Raw genomic sequence first — 19283 nt, 5'->3', positions numbered from 1 at the left:
GGATTCTGACCTTAATTTAAATCCTGACTCTTCCATTCATTAGTGTATAAGTTTCGAAGCAAGTGCCTTCATGTCTCCGTGCCTCAGCTTCCTTCTTGGTGGACTGGGTATTATAATAGCTTTCCTAGCTCATAGAGTTTACTTGGAGGTTGAAATAACATATGTAAAATGCTTGGAATGGTACACAGTAAGTGTTCAGTAAATGTTGACTATTATTATTTTTCGTTTTGGTTTTTGTTTTTATTTTTAGAGATGGAGTCTTTCTATGTCACCCAGGCTGGCCTCAAACTCCTGGGCTCAAGTGATCCACCTGCCTCAGCCTCCTGAGTAGCTGGGATTGCAGGTGTGAGCCACCATGCCAGGGTATTATTGTTTATTAGCATGATTATATTGTATCCTCTTTAATATGCCCCACGTGCTCCTTATTTTCCAACAGCTCAGCTATCTTAAACAGGCCCCAACTTACCTTGGGGCTGAGAAGCAGTTATTTACTCTTGGATTTTCCTGGTCACCCAGCTGGAGGGGGTTTCCAGGCTCCTCGGAGCTTCCTGCTTCTCTAGCCCTACCAAAATATTACATTCTTAGATGGGAGGACTCTGACCCTTGCTTTTGGGTTGTGTTGGTGAGGTAGCAGCTAGTGAATCATCCCATGGTTGTGGCCTTGGAGTCTCTCTTCCTGTCCTTTCCTCTTGAGCTAAGGGTGTAACTGTGGATAATGAGATTCATGGGGCACAGCCACAGGCAGTCCCAGGGGCCTACTAGATTATTAGAGCAACACCCCTAACAAAGCCTTGGTACAAGCCATTCTGGGGAGACTGCGACTCTATGTGCTTCTAGTGCAGGCCTGGTGTATTTGGATTGCTTCCCAGTTTCTACGGAATTTTGAAACTTTGAGTCCCGAGTGTGGATCTGCTGAGGGAAGCTTCCCCTCTCCGGAGTGAAGTCGTGGGGATTCTCACAAGGCCCATTACAACCTTAAATTAACAAGGCCCCAGCCACTTCCAAATCCCTTGGCTGTTGATTGCTCTAACTTTAGGACTGGAAGTTTGCCCTTTTCCCCCAGCTGCAGAGCACAGTAACTTTGGATAAAGTTTAATGAGTCTCATTGAGGGCCTGCGGAAAATATGGCAGGGAAGAGCTGGGGCCACTGGGGTTATGGCCGTGGGCAGGAGATGTGTGCACTGTGTGGCCATGCTGGGCCAGGAGCTGCAGGGTAATTCCTCCTCTGCCCCTCCACCTCTTTATCCCCTGTGCTCATTGAGCTTGCTCCAGCCATAGACGCCTTCTTGTTCTTCAAGCACATCCACTAGTGCCCGTCTCAGAGCCTGGCCCCCACCCCTGTGGCCTGTGCTGAGTGTCACCTCCATAGATGAGCTTTTTCTGTCTTCTGTAAAAAAGACCCCCCTCCTTGTTACTCTGTGTCCCCTTACTTTGCTCTACTTTTATTCACAGAGCTACTTGATGTTTTATTACATATTTATATTTGTCTTCCCTACTAGAAAGAAAATTCCATGAGGGCAGAGACTTTGACCTATTTATTGCTATGCCCTTGTGACTAGAAGAGTGCGTGACATAAAGTAGGCGCTGGATGAATGTTTTTTGATCAGTGTGAGAAAGCAACATGCCTCTTGCCCAGTGGGGTCTTCGTCACAGATCAAGTAGCCTGTGGGATAGGGCTGATGGAGAGACATGGGCACTTTTTGCAGCACTTTGCAGAGCGTTGGGGCGTTCTAAACAGGAGAGCCTTCTAAGAAGGGAGGCATGAGAAAACCAAGGGTGAGTTCTAGGCCAATTCCTGTCCTTGTGGGATGACTGGCCTCTCTCTGAGTACTAGCACCGGCTAACTTAAGATGTTGTCAACAACTTTGATTGTTCCATGAAGACTAGCTTAATATGTTCCCATTCCTGGGCCTCAAGAATGGGCCCTAAATGCCCGGCTTGGTGGCTCATGCCTGTAATCCCAGCACTTTGGGAGGCCAAGGTGGGTGGATCACCTGATGTCAGGAGTTTGAGACCAGCTTGGCCAACATGGCCACTGGTCTTTACTAAAAATACAAAAATTAGCCAGGCATGGTGGTGGGCGCCTGTAATCCCAGCTACTCGGGAGCCTGAGACGGGAGAAACGCTTGAACCTGGGAGGCAGCGGTTGCAGTGAGCCGAGATCACGCCACTGCACTCTAACCTGAGTGACAAGAGTGAGACTCTGTCTCAAAAAAAAAAAAAAAAAAAGAAAGAAAGAAAAAAAGAAAAAGAATGGGCCAGGCGCAGTGGCTCGCTCCTATAATCCTAGCACTTTGGAAGGCTGAGGTGGGTGGATTACCTGAGGTCAGGAGTTCAAGACCAGCCTGGCCAACATGGTGAAACCTCGTCTCTACTAAAAATACAAAAATTAGCCTTGCATGATGGCAGGTGCCTGTAATCCCACCTACTCAGGAGACTGAGACGGGAGAATAGCTTGAACATGGGAGACAGTGATTGCAGTGAACCGAGATCTCACAAATGCACTCCAGCCTGAGTGGCTGAAAGAGACTCTGTCGCAAAAAAAAGAAAAAAAAAAAAAAAAAAGAATGAGTTCTAAAGTGAGATTGTTACTAGAAAGGGGTCCAGATCCAGACCCCAAAAGAGGGTTGTTGGGTCTCACGCAAGAAAGAATTCAGGGCAAGTCCATAGAGTAAAGTGAAAGCAAGTTTATTAGGAAAGTAAAGGAATAAAAGAATGGCCACTCCATAGACAGAGCAGCCCAAGGGGCTGCTGGTTGCCCATTTTTATGGTTATTTCTTGACTATATGCTAAACAAGGGGAGGATCTCATGCCTCCCGTTTTTAGGCCAATTAGGGTAACTTCCTGACGTTGCCATCTCATTTGTAAACTGTCATGGCACTGGTAGGAGTGTAGTAGAGGATGATCAGAAGTCACTCTCATTGCCGTCTTGGTTTTGGTGGGGTTTGGCTGGCGTCTTTACTGCAGCCTATTTTATCAGCAATGTCTTTATGACTGGTATCTTGTGCCGACTTCCTCTCATCCTGTGACTAAGAATGTCTTAACCTCCTGGGAATGCAGCCCAGCAGATCTCAGCCTTATTTTATCCAGCGCCTACTCAAGGTGGAGTGGCTCTGGTTCAAATGCCTCTGGCAAGATGAAGTAGGAAAGATGGATGCTCAAGAATATAGACTTGACTTCAGTCAGACAAGGCCATTCCCTGCTTAAAGCACACCTTCTACTTGGGTATCTTCATGTAGCTCTTCCCATTTCTCCTAAAAGGAGTCCTCTTGTCCTCCTCCCTCTTTCTAAGATTCCCCTTTTCAAGATCTACTTCAAATTCTTCTTTTGTGAAGCCTTCCCAGCCATCGTGGGGAAGAACTCCTTCAAGTCTCCCTCCTTCTTCTAAACTCCTTTGCATCTTACTGTTCCCAACATTCACAACATTTGGCTGTGAATTGGTTTGATACAATTTAAGAAAGTAACTCCAAAGTCTGATTTCTTTGGTCTACAAAAGCCACCCTTTCCTTTAGTGCTTACAATTACTAGAGTCTAAGCCCCATCGTGATCAGCCACTGCAACTGTAGCAGTTTTCTGGATCCCCTCACATGTAACCCTCAGAGAATGCTTACATTTCCTGCAGATCCCTGCTGCTTCTGGGGTTCTGCTGGTCACTTCTGGCCATCTTGTGATGAGCTTCTCCAACTGCTCCTGATTTCCCCGCCCCTCCTCATACCAAGTGCAGACCTACCAAAACCAAGATGGCAATGAGAGTGAACTCTGATCATCCTCACTACTACACTCTTACCAGTGCCATGACATTATCTGCCGGGTATGTCAGGCCAGCTGTAACTCCTGTTTCATTGAAAGTTCTGGAATACCAGGAGGGGATTGTGTAGGAAAGAGGGAAAAAAATCCATTGAATGAGATATAGGAGATTTTTGTTCTTAAAGTCCACCAGCCATTCACCTGGACAGGGTATTTTGTTTTTTCTCTCCCACTGCTCATTCCTCCTTCTGCTGCCACATTATCATGAGACTTATTTTCTGCCGTGGAGTGTCTTTGCTCATGTCTGTCACTGATCCATTTGCTACGACCCCCCTGCCAGGTGCTGGACCCTGATCAGGAGGCCCAGTGAGAAGGGAAAACCTCATGGCGGCCCCAGACTCACTTCTCAAGACACATTCTAACCTGTAGAGATGGATCTCTTCTCACAGTTCAGGCCATCTCAACGTCATGAAGGTGAGCTGTGTAGCTCAGCGTGGTCTTAAGCTACTGAGAATATGGTTTTGGCTTTACTGCCATAAAGTCATTGCAGTGTTTCTTAAAAACAAACAAACAAACACACAAACAAACAAACAAGTCTCCTCCAGAAGTGGAATCAGAAAATTGCTGGTAATCTAAAAAACAACTTTCCCTGGCTTCTTGACATTACATTTTCAAAAATATAGATGCTCAATCTCATTAAAACAGTCTAGTACATATTTTTCTCCCTTAAATATGTTTTATTACATCTTACAAAAATTAGCAGTCTCGTAAAACATCAAGGAGGAGAACGGTAGTGCCATCCAAGGGATGGCCGGGGCCCTGTCTCTGTCTTTGAAGGCTCACAGTCTGGGTCTGGGTGGGTTGTGTTTTCAGGAGTCAGTAACGAAAATGTTCTCAAGAGTGACATATTATTAATTTGGATGAGAAATAAGACTGTTAGACCAAAATACTCTTCCCAGTATATTCACAACTCAGCCCTCTTTCTCTTAGTCTGCACCTTGCTGAGATCCCTTTGACCCTTTGGAAAAGAAAAGTGTCATATTTCATCTCAGTCAGTGGATGTTTAGTCTGGAGAAGTCTCGGGAAGCAAGCAGTACTTTGGCGGGGAAAAACTGTCCCCCAGTCAGTCTGCCCATCAGGGAGTAGGCAGTGGTTTCTGCTGGATGAGCCCAAAGTTATCCAAAAAAGCAGGGACAGCCACTCCTGGATAAATACCTTCCTGGAGTGGAGCTACCCGGGAACTAGAAGGCAATGTCAACAATGAGGTGTGCTTCCCTCCTCTTCCACCAGGAGTCTGCCAGGAGCTGTGAGGAAGGCACTGTGAACACTGCAAAAGGTTAGAGATGCCCAAGAGGTGCTGTCAGTAAGTGCTGGGGTACTTGCTAAGAATTTAGAAATGAGGGATATGGATGGTTCCGACTAAGAGGCTCTTAACCTTTTCTGGGTCACAAAGTTATTTGAGAATTTGACTGTTTCCACCTCCCTTTCAATCTATGTAGACACACAATTTTTTTCTTTTTTTTTTTGAGACAGAATTTTTCTCTTGTTGCCCAGGCTAGAGGGCAATGGCGTGATCTCGGCTCACCGCAACCTCCGCCTCCTGGGTTCAAGCAATTCTCCTGCCTCAGCCTCCCGAGTAGCTGGGATTACAGGCATGCACCACCATGCCCGGCTAATTTTGTATTTTTAGTAGAGACGGGGTTTCTCCATGTTGGTCAGGCTGGTCTCAAACTTGACCTCAGGTGGTCTGCCTGCCTCGGCCTCCCAAAGTGCTGGGATTACAGGCACGAGCCACCATGCCCGGCCTTTTTGTGTAATTGAAGAACAATTCTGAAACTGGAACACTCTGAAGCTTCTGCTCTAGACTATAAATGCCTGGAGGGCAAAGACTGGATTTGTTCTCTAATGTGTTCCAGCATCTACCAAAAGTGCCTAAGATACATGCGGTGTCAGTGAATGTTTATTAAGTGATAAGATGCAGATGTGCCTGTCAGCCTCTGCAGAGGCCAGGCTGAGGTGTGCAAATGCCAGCAGCATCAGTGCCTTGAGGTGCTTTGAGGCTGGCAGTGCTTGCATCCCTGGCACTATTCTTCTTTTTTTTTTTTTTTTTTGAGATGAAGTTTCACTCTCGTTGCCCAGGCTGGAGAGCAATGGTGCAATATCGGCTCACTGCAACCTCTGCCTCCTGGGTTCAAGCAATTCTCCTGCATCAGCCTCCTGAGTAGCTGGGATTATAGGCACGCACCACCACGCCTGGCTAATTTTTGTATTTTTAGTAGAGTTGGAGTTTCACCATGTTGACCAGGCTGGTCTTGAACTTCTGACCTCAAGTGATCCACCCTTCTCGGCCTCCCAAAGTGCTGGGATTACAGGCATGAGCCACTGAACCCAGCCCGGCACTATTCTTCTTGACATTTAAGGCCAGGGCTGATGGAATGTGAAATCTTCACTTTCCTAACCCACTGGCCCTGACCTAATCTCGTGAACTGAGGTCCAGGACACAGGTGTCAACCTAAGGGACAAAAACTGAGACAAAATTAATAAAAGTAGGGAGTTTATTTGGGCCAGATTTGAGGACTACAGTTTGGGTACAGAGATTCAGGTTGCCCTGACTATATGCTGAGATTAGTTAGCAGCAGTTACATGTGAGTTTTTAAAGAAGAGGCAGTTCCTAAGTTGTTTGCCAAGAAGTTACATCAAAGTAACATAAGCTATTAATTAGCTATACATTGTTCTTTGTATCACAAGTGCCAGGAACGTGAAGATAATGGGCAAGGCCGCTAGTCAAGACCCAAACACCTTTAAACACTTGCCCCTGGTCATGGGGATGGTGGGGGACACAGTGGGCACGACCGAGGTCCCACACTCTTGTCTCCCTGAGCCTGATAAATTTTGCGTGCCTTACAGAGCTCAGGCTGCTTTCAGCTATTTTTCTTTTCTTACAGGGAAGAGATGAGGAATGACACTTTGAAGGTTCTTGCATTGCTACTCAATATTTGCAGTGACTTTGATATCAATTTCTCCTAAATGCCTCTCTGAATTCAGTCATTCAGCTGTGCTGTGCTGCTTTTATGGAGCATCTTTGGTCTACCGTGTTCCAGGAGGGTGCTTGGTAGATGTTAGGGGCTGAGTCACCACAATAGCTGGTCTTGGTGACCTCAAGGGTCTCCACCACCACCAGTGAAGGAGGCAGGGGCCACTGTTGCCATTGCCACTTCTAGAAACCACAGGCCTGCTGTTAACTATGCTGTGAGTTCAGACAGGTACAGGACCTTAGAGTAAAATGGGCTGTGTCCCAAAGTATTAGCGGCGCTCATGAAAGAGGTTCACCAATATCAATGCCCACACACTCACTGATTCTCTACACTGCCAGAATGGCAGACACACATTGTACTTAAGGAGCTGTGTCTGAGCACAGCTCATCTGTTCAGAGTCCTTCTACCTTGTGGTGAGCTCCCTCTTAGGGGCTCCATAATCCTTTCCTGTAGCCTAACCTCAGACTATGGGCACTTGCATACATCAAGCCTGTTTTTATGTCCTTGAATCTAAATGAGAATCAAAGTTCCAGTCTCTTTTTACCCCTGGGAGAATCCTAATTTTTAATGTAATTTGGTATATGCAAATAGATATAAAAAGGGACTCTTCTTGTCTCTATTTGCTGTGGAAAGAGAGGCACTAATGTAAGCAGATACTCTGAGGGGTGGGTTCAGGAAGCATGCCAGTGGTGCCAGCCTGGGGATGAATGTTGTCTGCTCTTCTCAGCCACACTGGAACCCCAACTCTTGCCTAGCCAAAATATGCTGCTAGTCTTGCCTAGTAATAGACACTTAGTCTTAAATTTTTTTTTTTTCCCAAGGACTTTTCCTTCACTGTCATGCTTCATAACCTTTTCCTAGTTTTTGGACTGCTGACATACCTACATCTTGAATTTCTCCTCCCCTGCTTGCTAATCCTGTACCGTTGGCTTTCTGTTGGTTTGCTTTCTTACTACTGTTTCTCTTGTTTCCAGTGGTGACTCCTTCTCTTGCCTTTTAACTGAAGGCTTTCACCGAGGCTTTATTCCCATTTTTTGAGATGAGGGCTCACCATGTTGCCCAGGCTGGTCTCAAACTCCTGGGCTCAAGGGATCCTCCAGGTGCAGTCTCCTCAGTAGCTCGGATTACAGACATGAACAACAGTACCCAGTCCCTTTTTTCCTTTTCTACATAGACTTCTCCAGAGTATTAGGTTTCCTATCTATTTGCTTACTTACTCACCCACTCCTTATTCACTTTTTTATTGGGTTTCTCTCATGTCTCTGTTATGATATTGGGCGTAGGGAATACCAAGATGAATAAAACCTAGTTTCTACCTTCAGGGAGTCATATAAACAGATAAGGCATAGTCTGACCCAGTACCTGGCTCTTTCAACTCATAGTCTAGTACTCGTTGCCCTCTATCGAAAGGCTAGGACTTGATTTTAATCTCCCATCTTCCATGAATCCTGTGCCTGGGCCACTAGCTTTCATTGATTTTCTTCTCTATACTGCTCTGGTCAAGAGAGCTGGAGTTTTTACGTTCAAAGTTTTGTTACCTTGGGTGATTCATTTGACCTGTGTTAGACTTAACATCCTACTGTGACATGAGGAGGTTATAGCACTAGGGTTCTTCCATCTTCAAAATTCTATTTCTATGATCATAAACAATTGTGGGAGATGGCTAATATAAAACATCAATTACATAGTGGAACCAGTACTAAAAAAAAAAACCAACTTATGAGTGACATCCTCATGAGAGTTGCTAGTACATGATAAAATTGTTGGTTGGGCCTAAAAAATATTCATCTTGTCACTTACTATAATTAGCCAGTTGCCAGACCCATTACCATGCTCAAGTAAGGGAAGGCAGGCATGGGAGTGGCTGGAGTTAAAACAGAATAAGGTCGGCAGCCTTAAACTTTCTGGAAGTATTGTCCCTGTATAGAAATTGTCCTAAGGTCATTGACCTTTGTAGTGAATTTGTGCCTTAATCTATAAATTTATAAATATCATTTATGTTAAATAAATTTCTGTAGAGCAAAAGTTTGTTTGGATCTTAACAATAACTTTCTGATTAGAAATGTGATGTATGAACACTATTTTCTTACTCATTGATACTTTGAATTTAAAAAACAGAGGATTACTCAAGCTAGTTGACTAAAGTGGTGTGTGTGTGTGTGCGCGCATGTGTGTATATGTGTGTGTGTGTGTGTGTGTATGTGTAAGATTGTAGAAAGAATACAAAGATTGTAGAAAGAATAGAAAGAATCAGGCAGTCTCTCATGGTCATCCAAGAACAGAAACAAGGCACACAGGGATTGGAACAAGAAAGTCAGCAGCTCAGGCTGCCGCCACCCTTTCTGGTGGGCCCATGTTCCCTCAGTTATTACTTGTCTCTGAGTGTAAGCTACTGTTACACTTCTCTTGGAAACAAGGTCTCTCTTATCAGTGATGGTTTATTTGCTCCCCTGTGACTTCAGCTTAGGAATCGCTTTGGTTTGCTATGGCATCTACTCCAGCCCCAACTCTACACAACTTTTCAGAAAAGTACACCAGCATCTTACTAATTAGTCTCTGTGTTCGTTAGAGTTCTTATAACTGCAGAAGACCATAATTCAAATGAACTTAAGAAAAACAGAGAATTTTTTGGCTTGGGTTGTACAATCAGAAAGAATATTGTTGGCAGGCCTCAGGCATGACTGATCCAGTCATACACAACACTGTCCAAATTCTATCTCTGTCTGTTAGCTGCATTTCCATAGATATGTGGTCCTCATGAATCCAGACAGCAGAAAGGCTCTCTCCATGCAGCAGTGGAAGGTGAGGCTGGGTATGGCTACTGGCAGCTCAGGGTTACGTCATCACAGTTTTTGAGCCCAGAGGAGAGAGCTTTTCCTAACTCTGCTCCAGCATGCGGATTCTAAAGGAGGGGTTCCTGGCCTGCCTTGGGTTGGATGGTCACTCTTTGGATCAGTCACTGTGGCTGGGTGATGGATATTATAATAGACCATGTTCCCTTTCCTGAACTTTGGCTTTATATTGTGATATTATATAGTCCCATTAGAATCACATGATTTGTGTAATGGGGAAGGAGCTGCTTCCCAAAAGGGAAAGAGGTAGTGGTTAGTAGAAGAAAATAAGAAAGAATGTTTAAAACAACAGGTATCTACCATAGTTTCTGTACCTCTTAGTTCAATTTCTTGAGGAAATCTGCCGCATTTATCCTGGCCTTTGGCTTAGTTTCTCCTGGGCTGTTTGCTTACCTGTGACCCAATCAGATAGGTGGCCAACTCATATGTAGGAACGCTGCAGTTAGGGCTCTGGGTGGGGAACACAATGATTGACCTATCTACCACAATAATGTGAAAATAAGAAAGAATAGATCCCAGTATGCAGAAATAACCACAATTAATATTTTAGTTAATATACTTATATTCTTTTATCTATGCATTAATATGTGTCTTTAAAAAATGGGATCTGCCAGGTGTGGTGGCTCACACCTGTAATCCTAGCTCTTTGGGAGGCCGAGGCAGGTGGATCACTTGAGGTCAAGAGTTTGAGACCAGCCTGGCCAACATGACTAAACCTCCTCTCTACTAAAAATGCAAAAATTAACCAGGCATGGTGGTCCATGCCTGTGCTCCCAGCAACTCAAGAGGCTGAGGCATGAGAATCACTTGACCCTAGGAGGCAGAGGTTGCGGTGAGCTGAGTTGGTGCCCCTGCACTCCAACCTGGGCGACAGAGTGACACTCAATCTCAAAAAAAAGAGAGGCTGAATGCAGTGGCTCACACCTGTAATACCAGCACTTTGGGAGGCCAAGGTGGGCTGATCACCTGAGGTTGGGAGTTCGAGACCAGTTCTCCAGAGATGGAGAAACCCTGTTTCTACTAAAAATACAAAATTAGTCAGGTGTGGTGGCACATGCCTGTAATCCCAGCTACTCGGGAGGCAGAGGCAGGAGAATCCCTTGAACCCGGGAGGCGGAGGTTGCAGTGAGCCGCGATCATGCCATTGCACTCCAGCCTGGGCAACAAGAGCGAAACTCCATCTCAAAAAACAAAACAAAACAAAACAAAGCAAAACAAAAAACAAAAGAAAAAGAAAAGGATAATACCATTTATACTATTTTACAACAGTCTCTTTTTACTTCAATATCTATTCTTCTACAATGTTTGTGACTTGAACTAGGGTAATGGGGATGGTGATAAGTGGTTGGATTTGACATATATGTAAAGGTGGAGCCAATGGGATTTGCTAATGAATTGGATATGAGATGTGAGAAAAAGAAATTGTCGAAATTGTTAGATACTATTGCTTATTCATGGGGGTATATGATGTGAGATTGAAATCAGAAACTTTTTGGACTAAAATTCATATATACTGAGCAACTTTTGCTTTTCCAGTTTAGGCATTATGGGGATTCCAAAATAATTTTATGGAAAAAATCCCTGTTCCCAAGGAACTTAAAAATCTGCCCAGAGGCTAAATAACCACAAATGAAATGATGAAATACATGGCAATATAAATGAGTCACACACCACAGCATGATTGAATTTCAAAACTATAAGCTTGAGCAAAAGATGTCAGACACAAAACAAGACCTATTAGATGATTTCATTTATATGAATTTCCAAAACAGGCAAAACTAATCCATGGTGTTAGAAATCAGGATAATGGTTACCACTGGAATGTGGGGAGGGAGCTTGAGAAGGATTTCTGGGGTGCTAGTACCATTCTCTTTCTTCACCTGGGTGGTGGTTACATGAGTGTGTTCACTTTATTGATAATTCATTGAGCTTATGATTTGTATACTTTTCTATACATGTGTTATCTTTAAATTAAAAAAGGTTAAAAACGCTCCAGTTCTACACTGTGGATTCCTGATTCCAAGTGCAAGAAAAGGATATCTAAAGAGGGAGAACCCAGCTTAGGCTTGAGGAAAAGGGACAAGAATAGGGCCTAGAGACTAAGCGGTGGAGGAGATGGTCCCAATGGTAAGACACTTGGGGCCTGAGTGTGAAGTCAGAAAGTGAGGGCCAGCGTGGGGCACAGTGAATAGAGTGACTCAACTGAAGTAAGAGATGCGCAGGTGATGTGTAAGATGGGAGCTGAGGCTGGGAGGTAATTCAGGGGAAACTGGGGTTAGGGGGTCTTGAGTGCCAGGCTATGCAGCGTGAGGTGTTTTCTTTAACATAGTGCAAGGTTACTGAAGCTGTGGCATATTGATCACAGTGTATTAGGATGTGGAAGAGGAGGGTCCTGGGTAAATGGAGTGGTAGGGGTGGATGGAACTGTCACAGTGGGGCTGGAGAGGGGGTGGGTGGAGGACTGTACGCTGTGAGGCTGAGATAGGCCTGGGGCGTTGATCTTGGCTGGTATTCTGCTCTCAGTTCTTGTTAGTGTAGATGTTTGGGTTTGCATCCTTTCCTAAGTGGGCCTCAGGGGCATCAGACTCAGGCCTGCTGTGCAGGGACAGCTTTGTAATGTGCCCCCGAGGATTGTCCCATGTCTGGATCCTTCTCAGAAAATGCATGCTCTCACCTGAGCCAATCCCACCCCATCCCGCCCAAGTGGGGTCCAAACATGGGACTCTTCTAGAGTACGCCCCTTTCAGCCCTGACAGTGCAGAGTCTGTTTGCAGCAACGCAAGCCTCAGCGCCCAGCACAGAAGCCCAGGGCAGCTATGTGGGCAGGATATGCTGGGGGCCAGCCCCCTCTACCTAATTTAGGCCAATGTGAGTATTTCTCAATCCTCCCGATGAACCCCTTCCAGCTTACTGACTCCTCTGTAGAGTGCAGATGGTGGAGGATAGGAAGTAGTTTCTTCATTTCCAGGAATCCTGGGCAACCGAAATTCCCGTGTAGAGAAGCATCTTCCCTTTGTCTTCACACTTTGTAGCCAACCAGATATGCTGTCCAAGGAGAGAGTAGTTGATTAAGGCAGAAGCATGGGCCTGATGAGATGTATTCCAGAGCCAGCAGGGACAGTATTCTTCCCTCTAGGGTGGGATGATCAATATCTCAGTAGGGACAGGGAAGATAAGGTTTGTTCTTTTCCACTATTGCAGAATAGGAGAGGTTCTAGAAAATAACAGCAATACCTGATACGGTGTTTTATGATTTCACACATCATGTGAATTATACATTGGCTCTTCACGATCCTTGGCAATGATCCATCATATGAATTATCTTATTTTCCATTTTGCGTTTCTCAACCAGGTTGTGAGAAAGATGAGGAAAAGAGCATTACCACTGCTTGTCACATGAGGATTCATGTGCGGATAATATGAAAGGGAGGCAATTTTTCCAGTCTCAAGAATGGTAAAAGGCACAGGTGGGACTTGAACCCAGACTCTTGGCTTCACGTCCAGAGTTTTCTCTATGCACCAGCTACCCCTCAGCAGGATGTGACTATCCTGCAGTAACCCTAGAGGAAGTTTAGTCCTTGGGATGCTTGGCCTGCCAGTCTCTGAAAAAAATATGATGGGAATGGTGGTGGTTGTAGTGCATGTTGGGTTGAGGGGACAGAGGAATAAGCAGGTTGATGGTTTTTGTCCATCAGGTAACACAGTGTTTCTTTTCCCATTTTCTCTGGAATCAAGAAGCAACCAGAAGATTGGACTGAGCAGAAGACTGGAGAGGGTGCAGGAAAGATGGTAGCAGGAGAGGGGAACAAAGCACCATCCAGGAGCTTAGTGGAGAGTGCTCCTTTTCTCTCCCCAACTGGATCAGATTGTGTAGACAGTCTGGGAGGTGCAGCTGGTCAATGCTTAACCCAACCCTCACACACTCAGGATTAGGGAGAGGATTTGTAGACCTCTCCATGCTGGAATGGATGCCATACCTTGTAACTTCCTCAGCAGTTTAAAACATCCAACAGGTACCTTCCAGCTGTCTGCAACACGAGTGCACACTCGTCGGGCAAGAGGTCACAGCTAGGGCAACAATCCACATGAGTTGGGAAGGGCTCATTTCACCTGTCAAACACTGCTGCTCTCATGTGGAATGCACTGGGGCTTTTTGGTCAAGATAATTACTGTGGAAGATCCTAGGTGGCAGCAAAGCCAGGGTGAACAGACTGAGCCATGGAGGTGGTACAAGGCGATCCCAGCCGAGGTGAGTGCAAACCAACCATTTGGCATTTGGGGGCTGGCTGGGAGCAGCAGTTCTTGTTACAATCTAAGGTGTGTATCTTTGCCTTCAGTAAGCTTCTTGATATTTCTGAAGTGAAGAAATGACTTTCCAGTGGGTGCAGTGGCGCCTTATGCAAAGATGTATTTTGAGAGTTAAATGAATTAAGTGTTCATCCCTTATCTTACCATTTCCCGATTTGGTGACCAAGTCCAAATTCATCCTCCATACTATTCTAGATTTTATAGACTCTGCATATATCTACATTTAGTAATTGCTCGATCTCTGTGTGTGTGTGTGTGTGTGTGTGTGTGTGTGTGTGTGTCTGTGTGTGTGTGTGTGTGTGTGTGTCTGCCATGCCAGCCAGCGGTCAGGGCTTCTTCTTGGGGCTGTGGCCTTTCCTCCTGTTACATTGGTTCTTTAAGATCCTTGGCAATGATCCATGCTACAACGTAGATGAACCTTAAAAAATATTACAGTAAGTGGCTCATACCTGTAATCTCAGCACTTTGGGATGCTGAGACAGGAAGATAGCTTGAGCCCAGGAGTTTGAGACCAGCCTGGGCAACATGGCAAAACCCCTATCCCTATAAAAGATACAAAAATTATCCGGGCATGGTGACGTGGGCCTGTAGTCCCAGGTATTTGGGTGCCTGAGGTAGGAGGATCACTTGAGCCTGGGAGGCCGAGGCTGTAGTGAGTTATGATTACAGAGTGAGACCCTGTCTCAAAAAATAAAAAAAGTAAAATTATTTTCTAATTTAAAAAAAAATTAGACCTGGCGTGGTGGCTCACGCCTGTAATCCCAGCACTTTGGGAGGCCGAGGTGGATGGATCACCTGAGGTCAGGAGTTCGAGATCAACATGGTGAAACCCTGTCTCTACTGAAAATACAAAAATTTGCTGGGTGTGGTGGCAGATGCCTGTAATCCCAACTACTTGGGAGGCTGAGGCTGGAGAATCACTTGAATCCGGAGGCAGAGGTTGCAGTGACCAGAGATTGCATCATTGCACTCCAGCCTGGGTGACAAGAGTGAAACTGCATCTCAAAAAAAAAAAAAAAAAAAATTAGCCAGGTGTGGTGGTGTGCACCTGTAGTCCTAGCTACTTGGGGGCTGAGGCAGGAGGATCACTTGAGCCCAGGAGTTTGGGGCTGCGGTGAGCTGTCATCATGCCGTTGCACTCCAGCCTCGCGGACAGAGCAGGACCCTGTATCTAAAAAAAACTTCACAATAAAAATAAAGAAAATATTACAGTAAGTGAAAGAAGCTAGACACACATATGGTATGATTCATTTATATGAAATGTCCAAAATAGGCAAGTCCATAGTCAGAAAGTAGAAAAACAGTTTCCAGGGAATGGAGGACGGATCATTAAAATATCCTTAAATCTGCTGGGTGCAGTGGCTCACGCCTGTAATCCCAGCACTTTGGGAGGTCAAGGTGGGCAGATCATGAGGTCAGGAGTTCGAGACCAGCCTGACTAATATGGTGAAACCCTATCTCTACTAAAAATATAAAAATTAGCCAGGCGTGGTGGCAGGCACCTGTAATCCCAGCTACTCAGGGGGCTGAGGCAGGAGAATTGCTTGAACCCGGCAGGTGGAGGTTGCAGTGAACTGAGATCATGCCACTGCACTCCAGCCTGGGTGACACAGTGAGACTCTATCTCAAAAAAATAAATATATATATTCTTAAGTTGATTGTGGTGTTGGACACACAGGTTTGTGAATACACTAAAAGCTATTGAATTGTATACTTTAAATGGGTGGAATGTATGGTACTTGAATTATATCTCAGTAAAGCTGTTAAAAAAGAAAAGATCCTTGGCAATGCAAATGTGGTGAGTTGTTTGGAGAGACTGTCCGTGTGCCAAGGCTACAGGAAGGTAGGGCAGCTCGTGAGGACAGGTTCTATGCAGGAGTGGCTGATACTCTGACTCAGCTTAGATAGGCAGAGGTCAACTCAGTCCTCAGGATTTCTGCAGTCCTCTTCCTTTACTAGATTATTCTTGTTTTTCCAAGTCCAATCCATATTCTTCTTAGTCACTGGTAATTACGTGGCCTCTACTATCCAGAGTCCCTCCTAGATATCTAAGCCCTATTTGACCTTGTCCCTGGAATCTATCAGTTTTCCTGGTAGTTAGTTTGCTTTCCAGACTAATGGCCCAGGACAAATAGCCATGAAAAAACTTTGCCATCCCTTAATTTTTCCTCTGTTTCTGTGATTTCCCTGAAATCAGGTTTCTTCACATCTCTTTTAGACTGAAGGCTGTGTGAGGGCAGGCAATTTTTTACCACCTCTGCAAACTTTCATCAATAACAGGCCCCACAACATAGTTGGCACTCAATATGTGTTTGCTAATATACGTTTTCAATCCAACCATATATATGTATATATCTCCAATCAATTACATACATACATACATATATATATATATAATTTTAGGATCTTCCTTCCTTCCTTCCTTCCTTCCTTCCTTCCTTCCTTCCTTCCTTCCTTCCTTCCTTCCTTTCTTTCTTTCTTTCTTTCTTTCTTTCTTTCTTTCTTTCTTTCTTTCTTTCTTTCTTTCTTTCTTTCTTTCTTTCTTTCTTTCTTTCTTTCTTTCTTTTCTTTCTTCTTTCTTTCTTTCTTTCTTTCTTTTTCTTTCTTTTTTTTTCTTTCTTTCTCTCTCTTTCTTTTCTTTCTATCTCTCTCTTTCCTTCCTCCCTCCCTCCCACCTTTCCTTCCCCTCATTCCGTTCCCTTCCTTTCTCCTTTTCATCCCTCCCTCCCTCCCCCTCTCCCCCTTCTCTATACATATTCTTGTTTGTCTCCTGGGGCATATGTGCAAGTTTCTCTACCTAGGAGTAGAATTATTGGGTCACAGGGTATGTGAATGTTCATCTTTACAAGGTCATGACAAATTATTTTCCAAAGCAGTTATATAAGTTTACACTCCCACTAGCAGTGTAAACTTTTTAAGGCTCTACATCCTCGTCAACACTTGTTATTGTCATATTTTTGCTTCTTGACAATATAGTGGATATAAAATTGTATCTTGCTAGTGTCTTAATTTGTATTTCCCTAATTACTAATGAGATCAAGCATCTTTTTGTACATTTATTAGCTATGTTTCTTTCCTCTTTAATGGAGTTCAGGTAGCATGTTTGGCCCATCTTTCTATTGGATTGCTTATCTATTTCTTACTGCGTTGTATGCATCAAAATATTAATTACGTGAGTACTAAAGTTTGTCCATTATCTGTGGCATAAATATGTTCTTCCTGTTTGTGATTTTCCTTTAACTTTATTTGAAGGATCTTTTAATAAATAGAAATTTTTCATTTTAACGTAGCTTAATTTATTAATATTTTCTTTTCTGTTTAGCACTATTTTGGGTCTTATTTAGTAGATTCTTTTCTACTCTGAGGCCAAAACAACATTCTTCTAGCTTTTCTTCTAAAAGTTTTGATTTTTACATGTAAGTTTTTTGTCCATCTGGAGTGGATGTTAGTGTCTGACATGAGATTGGAAATCAATTTTACTTTTTCCCCTGAGGACAAGCATCAGTGCCAGCTTCTTTCACTTCTGACACATATCACTGCTCCACATCTGTGTGGGTCTGTTTCTTGGCTCTGTATGTTGTTCCATGGGTCATTTTTATGTATATTTGTGCCAATACCATCTTGCCTTAATCACTCCAATTTTATAAGTCTTGATATCTGCCAACATGAGCCCCTTCCCTGACTTTCTTCTTCAGCAATGTCTTCTTGGCTACTCTAGGGCCTTTGCTAATTTACATCTCTCCCCCAAAATGGCATCACAATGGTGTCAGTACAAGTTTATAACTTGTTTTAAAAACACTTTTAAAACCTAATAATAATAAATAAATAATGCTTAAAATAATGCTTTAAAACTTAATCATATGTTTTGAATGTTTTGTCATTTATATGTTACTGTAAAATGTAATTTTTAATGGCTACATAATGTGTTCTTTCTTTAAGGTACCATAATTTGTTTATTTCATCCCCCATTTCTGGATATTAAAGTTGTTGCCAAATTTTCATTATTGTAAAAAATTCTGTGGTGAATATTCTTGTGGCAAAATCTTTTTAACATATCCATGACTACTTCCTCAGGATGGAAGTACAATTTCTGAATCTAAGAATTTGCTTAATTTTAAGGTTTTCGATACACATCGCTAAATTATCTTTTGGAAAGTTCGTATGAACTCTGTGACAGTGTAGGTCTCAGGACACCCTCGTTAACAGTGTACACTATTATCTTCAAAAACCTTGTCCATTTTGATAGGCAAATAATTGAAAGCCAAGCTAAACTTGGATTACATGTCTAACTGGCAGTCCTCATGTTCTATGTTCATATTTTTCTAGTGAGCACCATGGGGTTTCATACACTGAACACTCTCCTAAGTGTTACCTCCCTTTGTTCTGTTAGAAGAATTGAGCCAGGCCCACCAGGCCCGTGGGGAACTGGACTGCAGCGGTGACTGAGTTTGTTCTGCTGGGGTTTTCCCTGAGCAGGGAGGCGGAGCTCCTGTTCCTGGTGCTCCTGCTGCTCACATTCCTGCTGACTCTTCTGGGGAACCTGCTCATTATCTTCACTGTGCTGTCCTGCTCCCGCCTCCACACCCCCATGTACTTTTTCTTGTGCAACCTCTCTATCCTGGACATCGTCTTCACCTCAGTCATCTCTCCAAAAGTGTTGGCCAACTTAGGATCTGGGGATAAAACCATCTCCTTTGCCGGATGTATCATCCAGTGCTATTTCTACTTTTCCTTGGGCACAGTTGAGTTCCTCCTGTTGACGGTCATGTCCTATGACCGCTATGCCGCCATCTGCTCCCCTCTGAGGTACACCGCCATCATGAGACCTCCTGTCTGCATTGAGACTGTTGTGTTCTCTTGGATGGGAGGCTTCCTGTCTGTGCTCTTTCCAACCATCCTCATCTCCCAGCTGCCCTTCTGTAGCTCCAACATCATTAGCCACTTCTTCTGTGACGGTGGACCCTTGCTGGCCCTGGCCTATGCAGACACCACTGCCATCGAGCTGATGAATTTTATGCTTTCTTCCATGGTCATCCTCTGCTGCGTAGTCCTCGTGGCCTATTCCTCTACGTACATCATGTTGACAATAGTGCGCATTCCTTCTGCAAGTGGAAGGAAGAAGGCCTTGAATACCTGCGCTTCCCACCTGACCATAGTCATCATTTCTAGTGGTATCACTGTGTGTATCTTTGTGACTCCCTCCCAGAAAGAATATCTAGAGATCAACAAGATCCCTTCAGTTATGAGCAGTGTGATGATTCCATTCCTCAATCCCTTTATATATACTCTGAGGAATGACGCCATGCAGGGAGTCCTCAGGGATATGTGGGTCAGGGTTTGA

At 44.1% G+C, this 19283-nt stretch overlaps 1 protein-coding gene across 1 annotated transcript; it reads left to right on the top strand.

Annotated features, from left to right (window-relative positions):
* The first annotated feature begins 3740 nt into the window (after positions 1 to 3740).
* OR6J1 (olfactory receptor family 6 subfamily J member 1) lies at positions 3741 to 19283 on the top strand. Its single transcript, XM_065547603.1, has 2 exons — positions 3741 to 3811; positions 18419 to 19283. Exons 1-2 carry the CDS (start codon positions 3741 to 3743, stop codon positions 19281 to 19283), a joined length of 936 nt encoding a protein of 311 aa, XP_065403675.1.

This window comes from Macaca fascicularis, chromosome 7 (genome assembly GCF_037993035.2).
Source record: "Macaca fascicularis isolate 582-1 chromosome 7, T2T-MFA8v1.1".
NCBI lineage: Eukaryota > Metazoa > Chordata > Mammalia > Primates > Cercopithecidae > Macaca > Macaca fascicularis.
The sequence above is the reverse complement of the archived record's forward strand: the minus strand, read 5'-3'. Positions and strand labels throughout refer to the sequence as shown.